This window comes from Prunus mume, linkage group LG4 (assembly GCF_029339155.1).
Source record: "Prunus mume cultivar Tortuosa linkage group LG4, ASM2933915v1, whole genome shotgun sequence".
NCBI classification, from domain to species: Eukaryota; Viridiplantae; Streptophyta; class Magnoliopsida; order Rosales; family Rosaceae; genus Prunus; species Prunus mume.
Genome location: NC_142701.1, coordinates 13584744 through 13608047, shown reverse-complemented (window position 1 = coordinate 13608047; position 23304 = coordinate 13584744). Strand labels below are relative to the sequence as shown.

The 23304-nt window shown below is 36.4% G+C and overlaps 4 protein-coding genes across 5 annotated transcripts; all 4 read right to left on the bottom strand.

Moving 5' to 3' along the window:
- Positions 1-517: 517 nt before the first annotated feature.
- LSM1B (Small nuclear ribonucleoprotein family protein) lies at positions 518-3402 on the bottom strand. The gene is made up of 5 exons (XM_089050013.1): positions 2784-3402; positions 2101-2169; positions 1896-2011; positions 1736-1798; positions 518-812 (listed from the first exon to the last, which is right to left on the bottom strand). The coding sequence occupies exons 1-5, from the start codon at positions 2842-2844 to the stop codon at positions 735-737; spliced, it is 387 nt and encodes a 128-aa protein (XP_088906139.1). The 5' UTR covers positions 2845-3402; the 3' UTR covers positions 518-734.
- A 2482-nt stretch (positions 3403-5884) lies between these two features.
- LOC103327608 (protein DEEPER ROOTING 1) lies at positions 5885-8928 on the bottom strand. The gene is made up of 6 exons (XM_008229947.2): positions 8624-8928; positions 8356-8431; positions 6963-7489; positions 6639-6816; positions 6420-6483; positions 5885-6322 (listed from the first exon to the last, which is right to left on the bottom strand). The coding sequence occupies exons 1-5, from the start codon at positions 8627-8629 to the stop codon at positions 6464-6466; spliced, it is 807 nt and encodes a 268-aa protein (XP_008228169.2). The 5' UTR covers positions 8630-8928; the 3' UTR covers positions 5885-6322; positions 6420-6463.
- A 4679-nt stretch (positions 8929-13607) lies between these two features.
- Positions 13608-16178, bottom strand: LOC103327609 (Nucleoside diphosphate kinase family protein). Of its 2 annotated transcripts, none has more exons than XM_008229948.2 (6): positions 16057-16178; positions 15750-15844; positions 15342-15560; positions 14450-14557; positions 14206-14315; positions 13608-13994 (listed from the first exon to the last, which is right to left on the bottom strand). In XM_008229948.2, exons 2-6 carry the CDS (start codon positions 15824-15826, stop codon positions 13963-13965), a joined length of 546 nt encoding a protein of 181 aa, XP_008228170.1. In that variant the 5' UTR covers positions 15827-15844; positions 16057-16178; the 3' UTR covers positions 13608-13962. The 2 variants fall into 2 exon arrangements, with proteins under 2 accessions (XP_008228170.1, XP_008228172.1); XM_008229950.2 differs by having other exon boundaries at positions 15973-16113.
- A 1352-nt stretch (positions 16179-17530) lies between these two features.
- Positions 17531-22401, bottom strand: LOC103327610 (inter alpha-trypsin inhibitor, heavy chain-like protein). Its single transcript, XM_008229951.3, has 13 exons — positions 21864-22401; positions 21358-21504; positions 21063-21275; positions 20903-20992; positions 20646-20762; positions 20070-20339; positions 19648-19804; positions 19463-19540; positions 19148-19248; positions 18785-18955; positions 18533-18607; positions 18214-18330; positions 17531-17972 (listed from the first exon to the last, which is right to left on the bottom strand). The coding sequence occupies exons 1-13, from the start codon at positions 22239-22241 to the stop codon at positions 17637-17639; spliced, it is 2250 nt and encodes a 749-aa protein (XP_008228173.2). The 5' UTR covers positions 22242-22401; the 3' UTR covers positions 17531-17636.
- Between the last annotated feature and the right edge of the window lie 903 nt (positions 22402-23304).

Below are 23304 nucleotides of genomic sequence, written 5' to 3'. Positions count from 1 at the left end.
GAGTAAAAGCCTGGCCAGTAAGATTTTCATCCTTATGTTGCGACGAGACGAATGCCATCAAAGTCAATGCTGTCGGTGTTTAGAAGAATTGGACACTCCATTCCACTCTCCTGTTCTATACTGAATGAGAAAAACTTACTACGGAACAGGGTTACGTTATGTGGCTTGTTTGTTTGGTCAGGCCGCCTGATCACGTGAATTGTCCGGTCATCCGGCCAACTTCAAGAAAGAAAGAAACCCCTGTTCTTTGATCCCACTCTATGTGATAGGGCTGCCGGTGAGAGCGGCAGCCCCACCATTGTTTTCAGCACTACAAAATTATGTTAAGATGCCAATAACAGCTTGGCGGGGCTAGACCAAATAAGAACACCAGATGTTAAGCCGATGAGAGATTACCGGAATTAGTACTGCGTCGGCTTTGATACGTCATTCTTGGTGTTCATTTGATTCTTTGATGTTCTTTATTGCGTCAAAAGCCCCTGGACTTTCGAATCCACACAAATTTTTGTCATACTACTAAAAGCAAAGGGATACTTCTATTCAACTCAGACAAATATTACAGAAACAAATTTGAACTATTGTTCATTACAATTATAATTTCCAAGGATTTTAAAACCTCTACCATCTACGAACACCAGACAACCTGAGGGAGAAGACGAGAAAGAAAAGATGCCGCTATAATATTTGCGGATGGACGACAAGTGAATAACTCCATGAACTTGGTGCAAAATCCTTTAATCCATGTCAAGGAACTCCATTCTTTTTCTCATGGTACCTTTAAGATCAGACGCTTCTCGTTCTGCTTTCTGTGCCTGCACAATTACAAGGCAAATCATTAGTACAGGATTCCAATAAAAGCAAAGCACATCAAAATATAACAAACAAAGCAGAACCAAATATAACAAGAACACTGGAAAGGAAAAATGGAAAACCATTTGTTCATGTACCCTACCACCAGGAAAGCCCTAATTCAAACCCCACTCGGGGACCAACATCTTTTGGCCAGGTTTCTAGACATTCTGCCTCTTGGTATGACTTTTGCAAAATGGCTTACCAAGTTTACTCAAATTCACAGAATTATTTAACCCCAGTTTTGGTAACCTGGAAACCTTTTCTGTTGATCTGTTGACACCAATACATAAAGTAAACTGATATACAAGAAAACATTTTTATGAAGGTCATTTGGAAAAAAAAAAGGGCATAGACATTAAAGGTACTTAGAATTTCATATACTAACACAAACTCTTCAGAAAAGATATTTGGGCTAATCATTACAATCATCTTTACTCCAGCAATGTCAGATATTTCTCTCTTCTAGAAATGTTAATGATTTCTCTTATGGATACTTAAACACACATAGAACAAATGATCCTATTATCCCGCCAGACATTTGTATGCTTACATTTTGAACATATAGCGCAAAATTATACACCAGCTCAAGCATCCTATAAACTGGAATCAAACTTCCAAAATTGTGATGAACATATGCTTCTAAACTGCATCATTCACCTACTAATTTCCATTGCAAATTTTATTCCCCTAATCTTCTCAATATTTATTTTCAAACCAAGTGTTTTGAAATCATGCAGCTTTACAAACTCAATCTGAAACAACTCAGTAACTTAAACAAATTGAAGTCCAAAACGAAGTTTTCTTCATGAAGGAAAAAGGAAGGAACTGAGGGAGTTCATATCAACACACCATTCATAGATAACATCAAGCTGGTAAGACTTACACTTTTGATTTCTGCAGCCGAAACACGAGTCATGTGTGGTGGAAGTTCCTCTCTCTCCGAATCCTAGAACATCAAATGCAGATCTTAACATTATTCAAAGATGCAAAATTTCAATCTCTTGTAAGTTGTGGATGCCAAATCAACCAATAACTAATCATACCAGCTCGCCAATTAGAACAACATTCTCCCCACGGATTACATAAAGACCTAAAGGGATGTCACAGTAAAGTTCACCAACAATGACTCGCTCACATGCACCCTCGAGAACAGCATTGGCTGCAAATCAGAAATAATAATAATTTTAGAAGATTGAGCAAAAGTTTAGCATGCGTTTCCCACAACAATAGAGGAGATAATGTTGGTACCAAATTGATCAAAAGAACGAAGAATCCCCAAAAGCTTCCGACCATCTCGGAGCAGCACAAGAAGTTTTTCTGCAGCATGAAAAATAACATCAGACCACTGCGCCTTTACTGCAAGAAAACAATCGCTGAACCCACAACTAAAAAGCCAACCTAAACCCATCATGCAATCTTCGAGTCAATTTTATTAATATTCATTCAAAGATTTCACTGACAGTGAGATTTAAAGAAATATTGTTATGCACCATGCACCAACTTCAGACCTCATAACATATTTTTACACACTTCTGAAGTATTGATGTATCTACAAGGTAATTCAAATACGAGAAGAAGAAAAATTCAAATGGAAACCTATAAAGAACATAGATTACATTGAAAACAAAACCTTGAGATGAAATTGAATAAACAAATTGAACCACAAAGAACACAAACAAGAACAAATCAATGGCACAGTGACAAAGATGCATGAAAACAATCAGGAAAGAACTAGAAATGATATCATAACTTCATGCAACCATTAAATTCATAACCCCAGAAAAAGTAGAAATTAGAGAAAGCATACTGTCAAGATAGCTGGCAAGAACAAATTGAATAAACAATCAGGAAAGAACTAGAAATGATATCATAACTTCATGCAACCATTAAATTCATAACCCCAGAAAAAGTAGAAATTAGAGAAAGCATACTGTCAAGATAGCTGGCAAGAGAAGTGGAGAGGTAAACATCTTCGGGGCCCGCCCAAGACATTGGTGTTTCTTCCTAGCTCTAAAAACTTCAACCTTTTCGGTTTATCAAAAATCACCGAAAAATTTACCAATATCCAAACCAATAATGGCATTGGCAGCACAGGCTTCTCTCTGATGCCCCGCCAAGACCTTCAATTTCCTCCAAGATAAACACCACCAAAACCAAGGGCCTAACTTCGAACAAAATAAGCAAAAGACCCTAACTTTAACGAACTAAGCAAGAAAATCCTAGCTTTTCAGATCCAAAAACCCTAGAAATTGCGGAGAGAAAGAATTCGAGGCTTCTCTTCCGGATTAATGGGACCGGATAGATTTGTAATTAAAAAAACAATCAGATCCAATCGCCCCGGAAGAGTACGAGGGGGAGAATTTGGCCGGCGAAACGAGAGAGAAAGTGAGAGAAAATCCAGAAACAATGGAGGCAAGGGGTTATTTTATTTATTGGGTCGAGAATTACAATTATTCTAGGGTTTGGAGAGAGACATGGTTTTGTTTGGAAGTTAAGCAAATATCTTAGAAGTGTTTTTTTTTTGGTTGATCAAAGATCCTAGGATTGCTTCTTTAGGAAATACTAATACTTATAAGTGTTTCTATTATAAAAATTTAGAATTTTCAAAAAAGATATCTAAGTGCTTCGTGAAAAAAATACTTGAGAATGCTTCCTAACGAAGCATATAGCTCTAGAAAGTGCTTCAAGACCAGAAGGGCTTCTAAACGTTTTCAAACATTATCGTGTTTTTGTTGTTAGAAAACGCTTTTAGCCTTTAGAAAAATACTCTCGTAAGTTTCTTAGTAGTTCCTCAATTGGTTTTGTCTAATCTATTATTTAGGTCGAAATCTATTATTTGAATTTGATTCATAATTGGAAATCGTTGGATGATTCATAGATGGAAATAGTAAATTGTGACAGGTAATTAGATAGAAGGGTAACACTACTATACTAAATGAGTGCTGCTACTTTCATGTATGTTTTATTTCCATCTTGTAAATTTGAAAAAACACAATCTTATCTTTCCACCCACTATTATTCCTAAAATATCTTTTAATTATTAATTCTATTTTTCTCATTCTTTCTTCTCTTCCTTCTCCCCTCCCCTGATTCAATCTTCCACCATGAAGCAAGCTGGTTCCTTCATCTTCGGAAAATCTTGAGAGGTCCTTTTTTGTTCAGAATGAAAGGTCTCATTTTGTTGTTTAAAATTTTAGCGTTGTAGTTGGGTGAATGGCTGCTGAATTTTTGCTTCTATTTTTTTTTTTTCCATGCAAACTTGAACAACTCACATGCCCAATCCACCATGAAAGCAACATGTTTGAAGCAAAGAGAGAGCCCATATAGATGGAATGGAAGTATCGTTAAAAAAAGAAGAAGCAAACACAGTTTAGATATATGTCATTTTAGAAGCAAACACAGTTTAGTTTGTACAAAGAATATAAAGCACAAGCGCATGACCTCGCAGTACAAAAATCCTAGATTACTTATTCTAGGAGGATCGCTTGAGTATCAGAAAGTTCCGAACCAGTTGGCGTCATTACTACATCAGGTTTTGTTTTGTTTTGTTTTTACCTCTCTCTCTCTCTCTCTCTCTCTCTCTCTCTGTGTTGGGGAACTGAAGACAATTTCCTTTATCTTTCAAGAGAGCAAAACAAAAATGAATGGCCTTGCTTCCACCCCGTCCTTAGAGGTCATTTTACAGAGAAGTAAATTTGATTTCAAAATTTTGAAGATAAATGTGGGGCGAGTAGAACAAGGGTGAAAATAGCAGCTTTGTACTAAATTTTAATTTTGTCAATTTAGTAGTTGTATTAGAATTCGGTCTGATTTGATTCGATTTAGATCTAAAGGGTATACTAAATTTGTGTAATATTACAGTTCGAATAATACACTTTAGCCTTATACTAAAAGTATAATCAAATTAACCCTCACAGGTTAGCCCAGTGGTAAGGGCATTTTCCAGGCCCTATGTAAACGGGAGATTCTGAGTTCGATTCCTGTCGTTGGTGAATCAAGCGATGAGGGCCAGGGACGGGTGAAATTCCTATAGCCTCTCCAGATCCCGGAAGGGGTGGATGGCCGTGGCTTGCCACCAGCTGTCCCCCTTTTAAAAATTAAAAAAAAAAGTATAATCAAATCAGACCAACCTATTTAGTAATCGATTTGATTCAGTCATTTGATTAAACATCAATTGTAGTTCCTCTAGTACATTTCAAATAGAAATTCATGTTGTATTCTTTGACGTAGATTGACCCGAATCAAATCAAACAATTGTGATTTGTTATTCAATCTAAGATCATATTTTTTGGTGTAAAACGAACTGAACCACTAAAGTTGATTTGGGTTGCCCGATTTAAATGGTTCAAATGGTTTTTTGCTCACCTTATCTATGTGTTATTCTCTTAACACAATTTTTACTATCCTTCTATTTCATTTGGGAAAAACTTGCATCATTTCCCAAGTAGGAAGTTTTACATTCATGTCCATAACAGTTGGAGTTTACTATGTGTGTGTTTTTGTTTTTGTGTTGTTGACACATTGTTTTTGCACATGTGTGGGTTGATAAGCATGGATTAACGGCTGCAGGGAATTAAGCGAGCTCCTCCTAAGTTTTAAGGAGCCAAACTTTTTCTTTAATGAAAAAAATCCAAAAATGGGTTGATAAGTGTGGATTGTGGAAATGGCCCATGAAGTGCAAAGCCCAGTTTATTTCAATCCTACCTTAATAGGCCTTCTCACAAAATTTTCTCATATGATCTCTCAATTGCAATCTCCTTTTCCTTAGAAGTGTTCTTATCCATGACATCCCTGATTCAACAATTTGACAGTCTTATTTTCCATTTGACGTTTCTTATTGTGCTCAGTTCAACCATGTTTATAATTCATTATATCAAAGGTGGTTTTCTGTAATCTCACTTGGCATTTAAATAAAGAAAAGAAAAGAAAAGTGATGGGCTAATGGTTGGCATACAAATTGAACTTCATTTTGAAAACAAGGGGCTCTGGGCAGGTGAAGAGAATCAGAAACTCTGAACCATGCCTTCATAAGTTCATGTCAATCTAAAATTTATTCACCTCAAATTATATTACAAGATAGTAATTCAGCCAAAAAAAAAAAAAAGGAAAAAAGAGAGAGAAAAACAAAAGACAGAGAAAAATGTGTAGAAAATAAACAGGATGAAAAATGTAGATATCGTCTAGCTCAATTTGCCAGCACAGACTACAGAAATCCCTTGTCCCCTTGAAATTTCATAACATGCATTGCAACTGTTTACACAGATGCAACCATGAAAAAAAGGGGAACCGCCACCGTTAACAAAATAGAGAAGCTGTCTCAGTCATACATGCATATTTTATGGTCATCTCAGGAGCCACTGGGGATGAACTTATTGATGATTTGGTGTTGCCCCTATGAAATTTCTCAGACTTTGCCATTTCAAGTATTTGATTTGAGTCATATAATTGTATGAAGCATAAACTTCTGACTCTGCAGATAAAAAAAGAAGAAGAAGTTTAATTAGCATATATGAAAGTGAAAAGAGTGGCAGTCTCATTTCAATGAAACTGAAAAAGGGTTCTCTTACCTTTGTAATAACTAATAAGAATGCCAATAAAGTCAGAGGCACACTCAAATTTCTAGGACTATATCTGCAAATGAAAAAAAAGAGGTCACATCAGATCCACAGAGTTTGTGCAATTTGGTTCCCCTATTTCTTCCTCCCCTCTTCCCCACCCCCTTCTTTTTCTCTAAATTTGAGCATGTTATAAATCATGCTATTTGAAGAAAAGAAAACAGCACTTACATTCAGAATCTGTCTTGACCCATTTACATCCATCATTAATTTTCTCTTTTGTATCATCTTCAGTGTTACTTTCCTTCTTTGTTGGAATCTGTCTATCCTCCAGGTATTTCTTCATCGATGCTGCTCGAGAAGATCCTTGCGGATTGATGATCTTCTTGTTAAGCATTACCCTCAAAAGCTGCAAGCCAAAATATGGATGATCAATTAGGATGGTACTTAATTAAATAACTGACATAATTTTATAATTTTATAATGCATATGTGCATGTTCATATTCATGTAAGCTTTTCACATAGTTTTTGTGAGCATAGTCATGGTTTCATACCTTCTCCATTCTTGACTCTTGAAATGTATCTCTCAAACTTGGTTGTGGTGCAAATCCACTTCTGCAAACAAACATCTTCTTGAGAAGAAAAGAAATGGATTTCTTCCCAATTGCCTTCTTATTATTATCTCCACAAATTTCTTTGCATCTACCAAGTATGACACTAATAGTCTTCTCAATGTCTTCATCCTTGTGATCATCTGCTGAATCGGAGCAAAGTGCATTGCTGTTTCTCCGATCAACCTCCAAGCTTGATGGGCAGTTTAGAAATCTGTCCAATGGAAGATCTGCGATTTCCTTTTCGATGTTTGGTTTTCGCGTTAAGAGCTTTGTTAACTCTTTATGTAATTTGCCAACCTCTTCAGGAGTGAAATTATCTAGTATTTCTTCTGATGAAGTTGGATCTTCCTGAATATCTTGGCTTTCAGCTGCATTTTCTTTCAAATCATTGTTTCCAAAAGTTCCAATTGCTAGTAATCCATGAGGCCAGTCACTGAATTCTTCACGAGGCTCTTGTTTTGCAGGATCTACACAACAAATACATAATTACATGACAAATCCTAACTGACATGAATGATATGGGAGTTGAAAAGCTGCGTTACCCTTATTATATATATGGACAGGCCATATTGAAAATAGTGCAAGCCTTTTTCTTTATTTTTGCCTTTCTGTATATATAACTTTAACTTGTGCAGCATTTTCAAAGTGTCTTTTTGTAAAGACAGTAGATCTACTTTGTGCTCCAGAAAAATGATCCTTTTATGATCCCTACATCACATTCACTTTCCTATTGCTTTAATCTATATGAAAAAGTACGTGAAACCTCTTACTGAAACAAAAAAGCACCAAGACTTGATCAAAATCAAGAGCTTTGGGATCTGATCGTGGAATATTGTTGGATTTGAAACTTACAATGAGGTTAAGAATATGGAATTTGGCAGAAATTGCATGTACTGTAGATCTGGATCTTTATAAACAATACAACTGGTTAACTTAGTTCATTGATAATTCCATGTTCTGAATCTTAATCAATTTGAAGTACACGTCTGCTCATTAACATGATCCTAGAATGCTGGTGTTATCAACAAATCGTGCATTACTATGGATTCATCTTGAGATCCACAATTGTGCACAACTCACCCACTTATATAATACACGTGAACGACTGTTGCTAGCACAACTCTTTAATTAATTAAGATCCTAGTAAACTAATTGCTTTTCGCTTCAAAATGGCAAATAACCCTTAACATTGCATATATAGCTTGTTAAAGAAAACAATTCCCCTGATATAGGAAGCAAATCCCATCACTTAGATTGAACCACAAACTATGGATCATAAAAGTAACATAGAAATGCAGAGGTTTTTTTTTGGGGGTAAAAGAATAAAGCTTACGAGTAGTAGTAGGAACTGTATTTGGTTTCTTGTTCCCCTGCTTTCCATTAAGCTTATTTTGCATCCAACCAAAAAGCTGCAATCAAATAAAACCAAGACCATCATTGAAGAACCTCATTTGCCAGTCACTCAGGCCTGTTTCAGCTGGAAAAAAAGAAGAAAAAAAAACCAGACCAATCTCTCTGTCTCTGTCTCTCTGTTTCTCTAACACACACAAACAAATACATAAACACAAATGTAAGTTTATGTAACAGAAGCAAAGACTCACCTTCATTTTCTGATATACAAATAGCCAAGGATCTTCTGAGTTCTGACAGAAAGGTGGTGGAGATGGTTGGAGGAGAGTGGTGGGTTTTGTTTTGTAGAAGTGAGGTGTTCAAGAGTAGATCTTAAAAGCCAATGAGAATTGAGCTTTGGGAGAATAAAACTAAAGATGAGGGGTTGTTGAATTTCATGGCCAAGCTGATCAAAGAGGGTTGGCTAGCTAGCTAGCTAGGTAGCTTGATTTCTACTGGTTCAAGTTCCTAAACACAGGCTTTATATCTTTGTATCTAGCCACTATCTTTGCCAACTCTCCTCTTGCCTTTCTTATATAATAACTCACACTCCCATACACCACTAGCCCAAAAAACATTCTGTTTAATTCTTTACTTTTAGTTTAAGCCGTACACATACTTAATTACACATGGGTCAATCTGATTTTGCGGACACATTATTCTGGAACATCTGCTGTGAATTGTAGCCTCTGTGTCACCAATTTTATCCACATGAAATTTGGAACCAATCTCTATACAATTTTGCTATGCTACATTTTGTCCAACTTGTGGTTTTTAATGCCTAAATTGTGTACTTAAATCCCTTTTAATATTTCATGGTTTTCACCAACCTCTTCGACAACCTTCTTCTTCTTCTTCTTCTAACCTCAATACATGCACATAAATCAGTCACTTTTGTACTTTGTACTAGAACTCTGCAATTTTGCAAGTAATCAAATCATTTACTTTGGAATGAAGCATATGCTTAGTCTATTATGGTTTGCACAAAAAAGTTGCTTGCTTCAAACACTGCTTTTGCTATTAATTCTCACAAGTAGATGCCCCTCCAAAAGTGGCATTTGTTAACATAATGCAGTTTCAAAGTCCAGCCTATCAATATGCTGGCTTTTTATCACTGAGGGCTGTTTGGGAGTGATTTTGGATAGGCCAAAAATCACGTCTATGAAGAATCACTTCTCCATATAATCACTTAAGGTGGTTTTAAGAGATTTTATAGAGAAACGCATGGAAGCTTCTCCCCAAAATCACTTAAAATCACTTAAAGTGATTATATGAATAAGCGCGTAGGATATGCTTATCCTCATAAGTGGTTCTGGCCTTCCCAGAATCACTCCCAACTTACTTCTGAAAGTGCTTTTTTTTCCTTCTTCCATTAATACTAACATTTCATACAGATGGCAGATGGGAAAATGTTGCTCCCAAAAGGGCATATTGGTAGCATAATTCAGTTTTGAATCCTACAACAAATTATTTTGCCACTGCATTTGCTTGTCCAATGCACAAGCTTTCAGCAGGAAAAAAACAATGAGCCTAATGGGAACAGAAGAGAGTAGAGGAAGCCTTAAGAAATTTTACTCTGGCCAGCAGATAACAGTTGGAGGCTACCTAGCGATACACATCAGAAAACTTTGCTGAAAAGTTTATGAGAATAAAAATGACATATTGATGGCAGATCCAGACAAATGGTTTAGGTTATAGGAACTTGGAGGCATGGGCAGCATGCAACATTAGCAATATATCCAAATATAAATTAAAATAATGGGGCCATGAACAAAAGGCCATCAATCTTCAAGTGAAGAAAAACCTCACGTTCGCGTGGGAATGTCCCTCACTCACCGGACTGGCAGCCTCATAATCTCACCTGCCTCCCCCAAAATCTTGTAGGGCACAAAAAACCTCTCACAACAATGCCAAGCTGCTTCAAACTCATGGACCCTTTGGCCAAAAAGAACATCTCATGGACCCTGTTGTTCTAAGGACAAATAGAAATGCTACACTAAACACTAGTGTTATGTAGTTTGGCAATGTTTGGGACGGTTTTTGGACTGGTTAAAAGTGTTTTCTAACAATCAAAAGTACTTTTGACAACATTTGATAGAAAAAATTAAAATGACTTTTTTGGAAAGCACTTTGAAGCACTTGGGTTTTTAATAAAAATTTCGACATGCTTCTGTTAAAATTGCTAAAAATAAAAATATTCACGAGTAGTGTTTTCTATAAAGTTAGCTGCAAACAAGCTCTTATAGTACGTAGTTAGTGATTGTCTATTTGTTAATTTCCCTTTTTCCATAATAAAAGTACAACTAAAGTTTAGTTATCATCCAAGAGAAACATGTATTTTTTGTTACATTGGGAGGAAAGAAACCGCTTGGGGTTTTGAATTTGGGTGTCAAGCAGAAGGGAAAGGGGAGGCCATCACTGTGGTGCCTGCTCTCGACAGAGGAACATGTATTTGATAGCAATGAAAACTTACATTCTTTGAAGTTAAATTATACCTGAAAGGGCAAAAGGATAAATAATATACCACACATGCTAAAAGTACCATTGGTCAAGTTATTGGAAAGATCTGGTCATTTCCCAAGAGATATTTCAAAGTATAATCTCATTTCATGACCACCGTCACCAAGATATGCAGGAAACACAAATTTAAGATGAAGAACATGTTGGAAAAATCTCATTGAAACATGAGCAGAACAAATCCCTCTGCAACAAAGAGAAGCAGAAATTCTTCAACTACAGATCCCTATTTTGAAGGGACACCTACATATTAATTGACTTGAAATGAACCATATCAAGCAATTTGATGACTGCCCATTTTTCTGAAATCCTACTAAAAAATACCCCCATTGAATCCCAAAATTGATAAAAATGCATGGTTTTTGTTGTGTTTATCAAACCCTCATGAAAAAGATAATATATTTCATTGCAAATTATGAGTTGATTGGCCAACACGAACGGCGTCCAGCTCAATAAAAAAGGAAATAGACTTCCGGATCAGTGATATCACGGTCGGGCTCCTATGTCACTTTGGTAGCGTGTGTTTATATTAAAATGAATAGACTGGCCAACTGTGAGATGTGAAGAAAGTTTTCAATTCAATGTTGGCTTCCACATCATCGTATTGTGGACTACCACGGTGGAGCTGGGTTAGGTTATGGCAGTTGGCCACGTGTCACGACAAAGAGAGTCCCATCATCTTCTGTCGGACCAACACGTGTACCAAAGAATGAGAGGTTGACTTGTACCAAAACTACCATGATTCATATCGTTCCTCGACTGCCCAAAAAAGGCAAAAACTCTCTCTCTCTCTCTCTCTCTCTCTCTCATGATCTGCCAAATATCAAACAAATAGCAGCAAACCATCCTTCTGATTTCTGCATAATTAATTATATAGTTAATTCATTGCTTCTTTCAAGACCTCCCCGTCTTCTTCTATATCTTTCTTAAACATGATTAATTTGGATTATACCAATATAAACAGTAGTATCTTAGAGACAAACCCTGAGAATTATAATTAAGTGAGCATAATTAAACACAGTTTACTTGGCTGAGTGTTGTGTTCTGTCACTCTCACATTGCAGGATGCCACATCAAATAAAGGCATTGCCCCAAAATCCAAGGCCAAAGCTTGGCTTAAACAAACCCTTTGATTGGTGCAAAGTTGCAAACCACTCTCACATGCATGGACAAAACTTAATTAAACAAAAACCAACTTGTGAGATTGTGCAGTTCGTACAGAATTTTTTACATTGCTTAATTACTACTCGCATGTTGAACAAATCAATGAAGCTATGTGTAGGATGTTCTGTGGTTTATATTCTTAATACACGATTAACACTGCTAAACCGCACCTTAATTATAATCTATGAATGCAAGTGAAATTGTGAAAATATCCAAATATATATTATGTATATATGTATCGTCACTGCATTTGTCACACTTCGCCTTACATGCCTAAAAAGTTGCTCAGAATTCGAAAATTTTCTCGAGATGCAAGCAAGGGGGCAAATGCAAAGAGTTTGAAAGAAAATCACTCCCACCAAGATTCAACTTTAATGGAGAAAAGAAAAAGAAGCCATGTGCATCTACTAGATGTCTAGGGTTTAGAATCCCAGCTAAATTAAGCAACTGTAGATTCTAGACTTTCTAATTTTGGAAAGCTATTCACCTTCTCCAACATAAACTAAGGCCTTGTGAGATGTGGAACTCTCTAGGCCAGAAGGCTGGTGCCATCATTGTAATTTGTATTGACCAAGCTCTTCTTTTATTGGATCTTCAATTAAATTAATAAAATATAATGTGTCTTGCATTAAGACTAAGCAAATGTTTCATCTTGCAAGAAGGTCCTTAAGGACCTCAGAGCAATCAAAATGCAATATGTCAGTGACATGAAAGTAATAAACTCTGGCCTGTGTCTCTCAGAAACACAGAGAAATCCCTCATTTTTGGCTGTTGATTAGGACCTTGTTGGTCTAGTCTAGCTGTAGTTGGAATTTAATTAATTAGAGGGTTAAGTGTTTTTTTTTTGTACAAACGATAATCTAACTTAAACTAATCTAAACTATGGGAAGAGGGATTCGAACTCGGATGCAGAGTGGAGAGCACATCCACTCTAGCCAACTTGGCTAAGCTCATATCTGCTCTGCTTGAGGGTAATGTTTAGATAACTTAAAAAATTAGAGAAAAACAAGTTTCAAGGCCAGCATCCTACTGGCATGCATGCTTATATCAAGCAGTATCAGTTCACACTGAGCTTGTATGGAACCTTTTTCAGTATATTTCATTTGAAATCTTAGTGAAGAATGGACTCAACGGTCTACAACTCTTGAATCACCAAATGGGAAAAGAAAAAAAAAGGGAAATCTAGCATTCAAGATACTCAAAACCAGTTGGATAACCTTCTGATATAGGCTCTCCAAGTAGTTGGTCCATGCCACAAGAATTTATTAGCTTTCAGGAACAAAACCTTTTCTTGCTTATGCACAGAACCTCCCACTCTCGATATGTTGTGAGCAGTTCTGAAAAATAAAATGTTGTTAGCAGCTACACTCGGATTCAAATCACGAAAGAAAATGGAACTTATCACACACTTGTCATTTTTTGTTGCATCTATTACGTATGTTGTTTGATTGTCAATCTAGATCATACATTCAATCAATGGTTTATATTGGAGTCTCCTAATAACATGTCAGACAATTTAACAAGAAGACATTCCCCTTTTATACATATGTACCCATTGGATACAAATTACCACCTGATGTACAGTGTACTGTGTGATTTCCAGCCTGTGATACTTTACTATATCTAATAGATAAGATCACACATGAGTCTTTTTGGGATTTCCAAAAGCAAAAACAAAGAAGAAAATGAGAAAAGAGCGGGATTGATAACACGTGAGAGCTAAGAATAAAAAGATTTTTACAAGATAGCAATTGCCTAACTGTCATAAGGGATTGGTACAAAAGTTGTCCTTGCCCTTCTAGACATGGTGTGGGACAATTGAGTGTAAAAAGGCTTCTCGAAGACTTGTAGGTCTGCGAGTTTTCACCAGCTACAATTCGTCATGTTCTGTAACTGCGCTGCCTGTCAAAATAGCAGCATGTGTTTATGACACTTGAGGTTAGCAAGAGAAACTTCTCCTTTTCCCTTCACAAATCAGTTCAGCATTTCATTTAACATATTTAAATAACATTTTTGAGTCTGTAGTTGAGTTGTTAGACCATTTTCTTGTATGGAAACCATTTGTAGGTATGCTGAATTCCAAAGCTAACATCACAACGTAGAAAGATTATACCTGAAGACTTTTCTTTAAAGAAAAATGAGATCTCTCGTTGAGCCGATTGAGGAGAATCTGACCCGTGAACACAATTCTTTTGTAAATCCAGCCCATACATGGCTCTGATGCTGGGGAATAAAAAAGGAACTAATCAGGAGGAAATTCAAGGAAATGGATACCAGGTTACGTTGTATGGTAGTATGAAACTATTTGAAAGAAAGAATCAACAAGCAAAAATAATGATTAAATAATGACAAAAGACCTGTTAGGATGAGTAATCTTTGCTTTACTCGCATCAGTTGGGCCAATTAAAGCACGCCAATCAGCAACAGCGTTTTCCTTCTCCAAAACCATAATCAATACTGGTCCACTGATAAAAGTAATGAGTTGGAGGGGGAGAGAGAAGGAGAGCATAGTCCCAATATAATGTAACAACATAAAAACATCACAGAAACTACCCAAAATGTGTTGTGAATTGAAGCTCATTCAAGCATCAATAGGATGAGAGCTAGAAAGAAACCCAGGGGAGAATGCTACCCTCATAATATGTCTATCTTCTGATTAAAAGAAGGAAATATTTGCTACAACAGCAGTACATTGTAGGACAAAGGCTTTTAAACAAGCGAGGTAGGCCTCGCAAAAAAGACTTCTAATAATTGAGAACCTGGGGAGAACCTCAACCCTCCAAATAACTAGTTCTATTAAGCTTCAGATAATTCTTGTACATGCATGAATAGCTTATGCATAAGATGCATCTAAATTGCCATCGGTAAAGCACTGAGTGAAAAAAGATGCTTTGTTTTTTTTATCAGTTGTGACGAAGTGGTCTATGCTTATACACAAGTTTTGCACTTTGCAACTTCCATTGGCATGCATTTGTGCATAGGCAAAGCATGCATCTATGATCCATGCGTGTATGGCATAGATGCCAAGAAATTAAGAAAGATAAAAGTTGACATGTAAATGCATGTTATATAGAATAAGAAAGATGTGAAAGCAAAAAAGGAAATACAATCAAAGAAAAACCATCAAAGATGTACTATGCATACAAAAAAGTAATTGACATGAAGCTTGCAAAGAGCAACCATCCAAACATATTGGTCCAGAAGTTAGCCAAGGAAACTAAGAATCATTTCCGTGAGTTTAATGGATACCTTGTCATGTACTTGACTAGGCTAGAAAAGAAGCTCCTCGAAGAATGCTCGGCATAGAAGCTCATTGCAGCCTCCTCATCAAGTTGAATGAGCATTTCCTTGACGATTGTAAAACCCGAATCAAAGATAGCATTCTTTATTTTATCAGTGCAGTTATCATACAACCCATCTGGCTTTATTATTGCTAATGTTTTTTCCTTCTCTGCAAACCCATCAGACCTATATTTTGTTTGAAACATTAAATACAAGAAGATAGAAGTAGACTCATATTCTGTTTGGTTGTGAGGAAAATGTAACAATAAATGTATGGAAAAGCAAGAAACTTTGCAATTTTGAAATATGCTATCGATATTTATCCGATGTGGGATAGTAATCAAAAGAGAAAGTTGAAGCCTTTGCTTTAATTACCTGCAAGGGATAGACAGAGAGACCACAAGGACGACGATGAAGAGAAAGTTGGAGCGGAACGGAACTCTGGGGAGCATCGCGTAGCAGTAGATTCACTGTAAAAGCAATCAATTTACCAGATTAGCAACAATTAGAAATCGCAGAATCAGATAATTGACTGTTTGGTTGCCCAAATTGCCGTGAAGATTGATACTGTACGATCTGAGAGAGAGAGAGAGATTACTTTTTCTCGGTAACCAAACAGAAGTTCATAATTGAATAGGAAAATAAAAAGATGCGCGGGAAAGGGAAAAAAAATGGGACAAACCAGAAAATGACAACTTCGAACACGCTGAACTCAAGGCTGAGAGAGTTTCATTCAGCCTCGAACTCAACGCATATTAGTTCGAATTCAAAATTTCTCTTCGAACAAAAAAATAAAAGATATTTAGCGATGTACTCATTCTTAGCATTAAAACTATAAACTTTATATCATTTAATTTCTATAAACAAACAAAAAAAAATCCAAAAAATGATAGTTGGCCTTATTGAATTTAATTTTGATTATTAAATTACTTTGATACCCTATTGAGTGTTTTGGGTTTCTTTAGAACTTTTGAGGTTGAGTTTGTTTTAAGAAATCAATAACAGTTTTGTAATTTAAAAGAAGTTAAAAACCTTTTTGTTATGTTGTAAGAGCATCCACAACGATGTTCTCTATTTCTTAGCTAAAATTTGGCTAAGAATATAAGAAAGTTATTTTAGGAGCTCTCTAAAAAATTTTAACTCCAATCATACTCCATAATTTGGAGAGTCATAAATACTATAGCTCTTTTTTAATTGGTCCATCTCTATTAAAAAATAAAATAAAAAATAATTAGCATTAAATAGAAGTTTGAAATACTCATTAAATAAAGCAGCATTAAATTATAGGGAGTCACTAAGAGTCCTTTTTCTCTCCTCAGATTTAGGAGCTCCTAGAGGACTTCCTATTTTAGGAGGTGGATAAGGAGTGTGGTTGGAGTTGCATTTTTACGATTTCTCCCTAAAATTTGTCTAAGGAGATGGTTTAGGGAGCCCATTATGGATGCTCTAAATGAGCTTTGAGTGTATTTCTAAAGTTCATTTTATATAGAGTTTTTTTTTCTTCAATAATTTGGGCTCCTATATTGAGTATAATAGTGAATCTCCCAAAAATAAACTCCAACTAAATTGTGGTGTTACCACTGACAACGTTTATTTTAAAAAGGGTTAATATCACAAAACGTCTCTATGGTTTACGAAACTATCAGATTGCATCTTTAATTTTTTTTTGTCATTTGTGGTCCTCAATGTTCGTATATGTGATCACAAATGGTCATTATTAGGTCACATATACGAACCTTGAGGACCACGAATGACACAAAAAAACATTAATGATGCAATCTCATAATTTCATAAATCTTAAGGACGTTTTGTGATATTACGCCTTTTTAAAATACTCAAGGTTTTATTAATGAGAAAAATAAAATAAAAAATTGGAATTAGATTTTGGCTTTTATCGTATAGTTCCCATTGGATATGAATTGATGGCATATTTACTAATTTGTAATCGAAATTGGAGGAATTCAACGCGTCTTGCACTTCATTTTAGTATTTACCTATTTTTCCAATGATAATTTTAATAGAGTTGTGATTTCCCCACTCTTTTTTCTCCTATTTTATCCACTTACACTCCTTTTTTATAACTAAAAAAGGAGTGTAAGTGGATAAAATAGGAGTAGGGAAATCATTGCCCTTTTAATATAAAAAAACACTCTTAATGGAGCAATTCAAATGAGAAAATATATTATACATTGAAAATACAACACAAGGTTATATATACAAACATTGGATTCTTGTTTGTGCCTTACTGTTTTCAGTTGCATTTCATCCTGCAAATAATTCAAAGCAACAATTGATGCACTCAAAACAAGCAAGGGCAGCGCAGACTTGTGTGAGAAGAATTGCACACTGGTTGTTCATGTGTGAACAAGTCCTAATGAAACACATGCAACAGACGCGATCAAGTACTTGGCTACAGCAGTTGGAAGCAGCATTAAACAAGAGCTCTGTTGGATCAGCTGGCTTTACTTCTTCGCTTGCCGGTGCTTTATTCTCAACCGTTGCCTTCAAGTTACCAAATCCAACACCCAGGTTTCCGAGGACTATGACCTTCTGGCGATTTGACTCCGTCTTGTTCAGCTGGGTAAATTTGTTGTAGACCTACTTGGAAGTAGGAACAATGTGATTACGTTTTGTTGTTGCTAAGCAATAAGATATTTACTTTTTTGATCAATTGGGGGAAGGGGCATTCGATCTTGAAATTAGACCAATAGATAGTTGATCAATAAGAGATTACTTAGATTTGATGTGAAAGCTAACTGGTAAAAGGACCTAGAAAATTACAAGGTATGGGTGGCTAAGCTAAGATTTCAAAAACATGGGAAGAGCTGAAGATGCATACCCCTTGTATTGTAACGGATTCCGGCACTCTCTTCCCGTTATCAGTCTGCAGACTCTGCACTAGTATCATGCAACTGTACTCAGATGGGACTCCGGTTTGTTTGCTCATTTTGGAAACCTACAGCCAAAGCAGGTTGGACAATTGTGATTGATGTCAAATGAATACAGAAGTCAGGACTCGGCTACAAAAATATGAACATCATCATTGGCGTTAACACTCAATAATGCATCTACCAAAGGACCGTTAAACTATATTTAGAGATAACATGAAATTTGAATAGGAAAACAATGAGGGTTATGGTCTATGCTTAGCAACGAACCTTCTCTTCCAGCTCTTTACTTCCCAATAACCATGCATGAGCTGTAAGCATGTCAATGTGCCTTCTTGCAAGCACCTGTTCCAGAAAAAAAACAGGTAAGTTCACTTATTTGAAGAGAAAAGAAGGAGAAAAAAAATGGTAAGTTCACTAATATCAATAGTACGTGCAGGGAAGGGCAGCAAATTATTGAATACTATGGTTCAATTCAACATTTTTCAATTTCATATCACATATAAGGTACAAGGTCGGTACCCGATCAAGTGGAAATTCCTTAGATCTTTGTACTTTCAAGTCTATGACAAAATTACTCATATCAGCCAAGGTACCACGAACTTTGATGGAGTCGGGAAAGCTTCCCTCATATCTGCCTGATATGATCAATGGACTTCCAGATGAAAGGTCTGGGATATGAGATGGAAACAGCTGCAAGGAGGAACAAAGAAGAAGTACAACGTACCACTATGCAATTAGAAATTGGAATATACAATTTTTATTAATAAAAGAAACAAATAGGAATATACGAAGTCCTCCAAGTAAAATAGACACCAATATCAATAATCCTCAAAAGACAAACATGGAACACAAAATTTCAGCCAAGGTCCAAATCTAGCATACCTCAAGCGAATCGAGACATTCTAAAGTGTCGATGGTTATATTGGCAAGAATCACTGATGAAGCACTTGTGAATAGCCTTTGCATTTTATAGTCAATTGAATCTGGAAAAATAAAATGAATCATATAATAAGAGATCCCTATTTCAACAGTAAATAACAAATTTGCAGACTGAAAATGACTTTATTTAGCATTTAGTTTGTCTGTGACAACAATCAGTACTTACAAAAGAAAAATTACGTAATTTTGCATAGATGACTTGTTATCGCGGTGAACGATGATGAAATCACAGTAAAATAAAGGGGGAACGAAACTAACCTGCATCATAAGCAGCATCATAGTAACCCCTCCCAATTTGGGCTAGCATTTGCAGGAAGTAATGATTACAATATAAACCTGGCAAGAAATTTCAGAAACATTAAATTCTAAAACTCTAAAATAAAGATGGTAAGAAGATTTGTCAAGATTACAACAGTTATCGAAACAGCTAAAGGAATCTTTACCTATGCCAAAAGTAGATATACGAGGACAAACCGAACCAGCACTTGTAAGGTAACCTTTCATAATAGTGCAAATCTCCCTCTCATCTTCAACAGCACCATCAGTAATGAGGAAAATGAAAGGAATTGAATCACTGGTTTTGGCCAACAACTGCATAGCCTAAAGTAAACCAGATCACAGGATACAAAATCAGATACTATTCGAAGAGTGTGTGTGTGCACTGTTGAATATTGGACATGTAAAACTCAACATGTTATGCATGGCATATAGTGAGTACAGAGATGAAAAACGAAAGCTCAACAGAAATATAAAGATCTCTGATTTTCATTATAACCAATTAAAGATTATTGTTTTAACTCAAACAGACAAATCATTTGAATACAAATGATTGGTCAGTGGTCACTAGGAAGAGGTGTTAGCATACCTGTTTGAGGGGAAGCAAGATATTTGTACCACCATTTGCAGTAAGATTAGTGCTAGCCCACTCCTTAGCTTTTAGCATTGCTTCATTTGTTGCCAGCTCCATTGATGATGAGAATAAGTGAACCTCTCCATTGAAAGCTATAATGTTGAAAGTATCATCTCGGTTGAGATTAGAGAGTGACGCCAAAAGTGCATTCTTTGCATTTTCAAGAGGGTCTCCCAGCATGCTTCCACTTATATCAATAATAAATATAACTTCCTTTTTGAAAACCTATATAAAATTAAAACTAGGATTACACATTTGCGAAAAAGACTGCAAAGCCTCTGTTCAAAAATCAAAAAGGGTTTGGGACTCTGGGGCAAGATATTTAAGAAAATGGAACTGGCAATTTGACCATCTTTTAGGAGTGACAATGCCAATAAAGACTCAATGTAACATGATCAAGATGCATTCCTCCCCCGCATATTCACCCGTGGACTCACTCTTGCCCTTCCCTCCCACCCTCCCTTTAACATATGTTGGGATTTCCTCTGTTTTCTTAAGCAATGAATAGGTAGTATATTAGAGCTAACGAACCTTCCTAGTCTGGCTATTTCCGGGGAATAGATAGAAGCAAAACATCTCTCTATCATCAAAATCACGAAGCGATGGGGATTGCAAAAGCATACCACCAAATAAGTCACTTGAACAAACCTGTAAATACAGCCACCAACAGAGATTAATTAGACAAGTATCATTACTGCTTTATGACCATCATTTTCCCAAAACACTATTCAGAAATGGTGAATATTTAAAGATCCATTCACAACACAAACAAAAATTCAAAGTCTTACAGTGTATGAAAAGCTGAAGCCTGCACTTGACCATGATGATACCTCTGCTTCATATGAAAAACTCAATCTACCACTTTGGCGCCTAACTTCCTGGAAATAATAAATCAATATCAGTTCAAGTGTATCCAAGGCCTAAGTGGGACTTACGAAAATGATTTACCTTAAGAGGATGGCTGGTACTTTGGCATAAAACTTCTGCGTCAATACCCGTATTCACATTCAACAAAATCTTTTCTCCTTTCAAAAATTTTTTCGCCACCGGATTGACACATGCTGGAAAACTAAAAGGTATACTGAGGGAAAACTGGCCAGCGTGATACAACAATTTCTGAGACCATCGAATTTTGAATGAAAGGAAGGAGCCTCCGTAAACCTGAAATATACGATATATTGTAAGAACATATTCAATAAAAGTTACAAAAGTCACAGCTGGTCACCGCAAGTTGAAATCTAACCTGTGGGACTTTTAGGGTGTATATCTGGCGTTTCAGAAAGTACCCATCTTTGGCCACTTTCTCCTTATCTGTTGTGTCTTCTGCTGTGATTAGTTGAGTACTATATGATCTTCCGGTAATTTCAGCCTCAACACCTAGAAGTGAACCCTGTTAGCCACATGATGTTTTTCTTGAGAATTTAAAAAATATAGCTTCATCCCTCAGAGGAAAAGTAAATTCACAAACATCTATATAGCATGAAATAACCAACCAATCTTTCTAATATTAACAAGACAATTAGAAATTTACCATGTACCATATATTCTACTCGTATCTCATTCCAATTCCAATTACTAATCTCTTCAACTTTCTTAATTTGGATTAACTATTAGCACAGCCCATCACTTTCTCTTCAACATCAATGAAACTACAACACTCTTCATCAATTCACTCTTTTTTTTATGGACCAAATAAATACATAGTTTTTAGTTCTATACAATCCAATTCGTCAAGAAAACTCTTACTACCTTATCGCCCATCGGTACCGCGACGCGACAATCGCACCTCTTTCCCGCGGCAACACAATGCAAGCGCCACGTGCCGCTCACAGTGACGAACGCAGTGTCCAAATAGCTCTCGATTTCCATAGTTATCCCATGCATATGCAGAGGCATCAAAGCCGGCGGCTCACACATGCCGTGAACGTACGGCTGGTAGCTCGGAATGTCCGGATTATCCACGATTGACGGGTCGGGTACGACCGCGTACACCATCGGAGCCTCCGGCAAGTACGACTCCGAAGACCTGGTCATCGCCGACGGGTCTGGAACCGACTCTTTGCCGTAGAACACCCGCTTCGAGAGCCCGAGGCCGTACTCGACGCAGCTGGAGAACTCGGCGGCCATATCGCCGGCGGAGGTTTTCCGGCGACGGTGATGTCCTTGCAGCTAGAGGTGGTGATGGTTTTGAAGGGGATGTGTGTGAGAGAGGAAGGCGAAGGCCATTTTAAATAGCTGAGGCCTTTTGGCTTTTGAACGGCAGTTAGAAGAAGAAGAGAGTGAAGGCGAAGAGGGACGAACGCAGAGCTGGAGGGAAAATTAATTTTTTTATTAACTGTGAAATTAATGGATTATTTAATAGTGAAATGACGAATGGGCGGATGCCACGTAGTGGAATTATCTCGTGCAGAGCTTTTCACCAGAGAAAGACAAATTCGAAGAGGACAGGTCATATACGTGGAGGGTGGGATCATGTGCGGCGACGTTCGATGAGGAAGTCCTGTGCTCCCTACTGGGACCCTACCAACGATGCAGCCAGGGAGCCAGCCAACCACTGCCAACTGTGTAATACTTTTATTTATTTATGAACAACTGGGTAATAATTTCAATATTTTCAGGAAGGCTTTGAAAAGGACTAAAGGAGGGAGAAATTTTTTTAAAGAAGCCAAAATGAACAAAATTGCCTTTATTTATTTTTGAATTTTCTAATGAATTATTTACATTTGCATGTCTTTAGTTTGAAAGTTGAGAGGTTTTTCTGTATTTTTTTTTAAAAAGTTTTGGTTTTTTTTTTTGTAACTAAAACCTAAATTTACTTTGTTAGGTAAAAGGTAATTACTTTCTTAAAACTTTTTTTGTTGTGACCAATGGAAAATGACATTAACTTATACACCAGTAGTTTCAGGTTTAAATTTCATAACACTTTGATTCATTTACTGATGAGCCTAACTTTAGAGCATTTTTAAATGACAAGGAAAATGGGAAAGAAACTCACTCTGCCCACATCAATTTTTAGCCCCTCGAATGAATTAGGTTAAAAGTAAGGCAACCGTAAAACATGACATATATGTAGATTATTAATAAAGTGATTTGTTCTAACCATTTCACGCATCGTTCAAAATAATAAACTTTTGATGAAGTAAATGTCACAGGGCAAAGTGTCACATAGACTATCAAATCAAATGACACA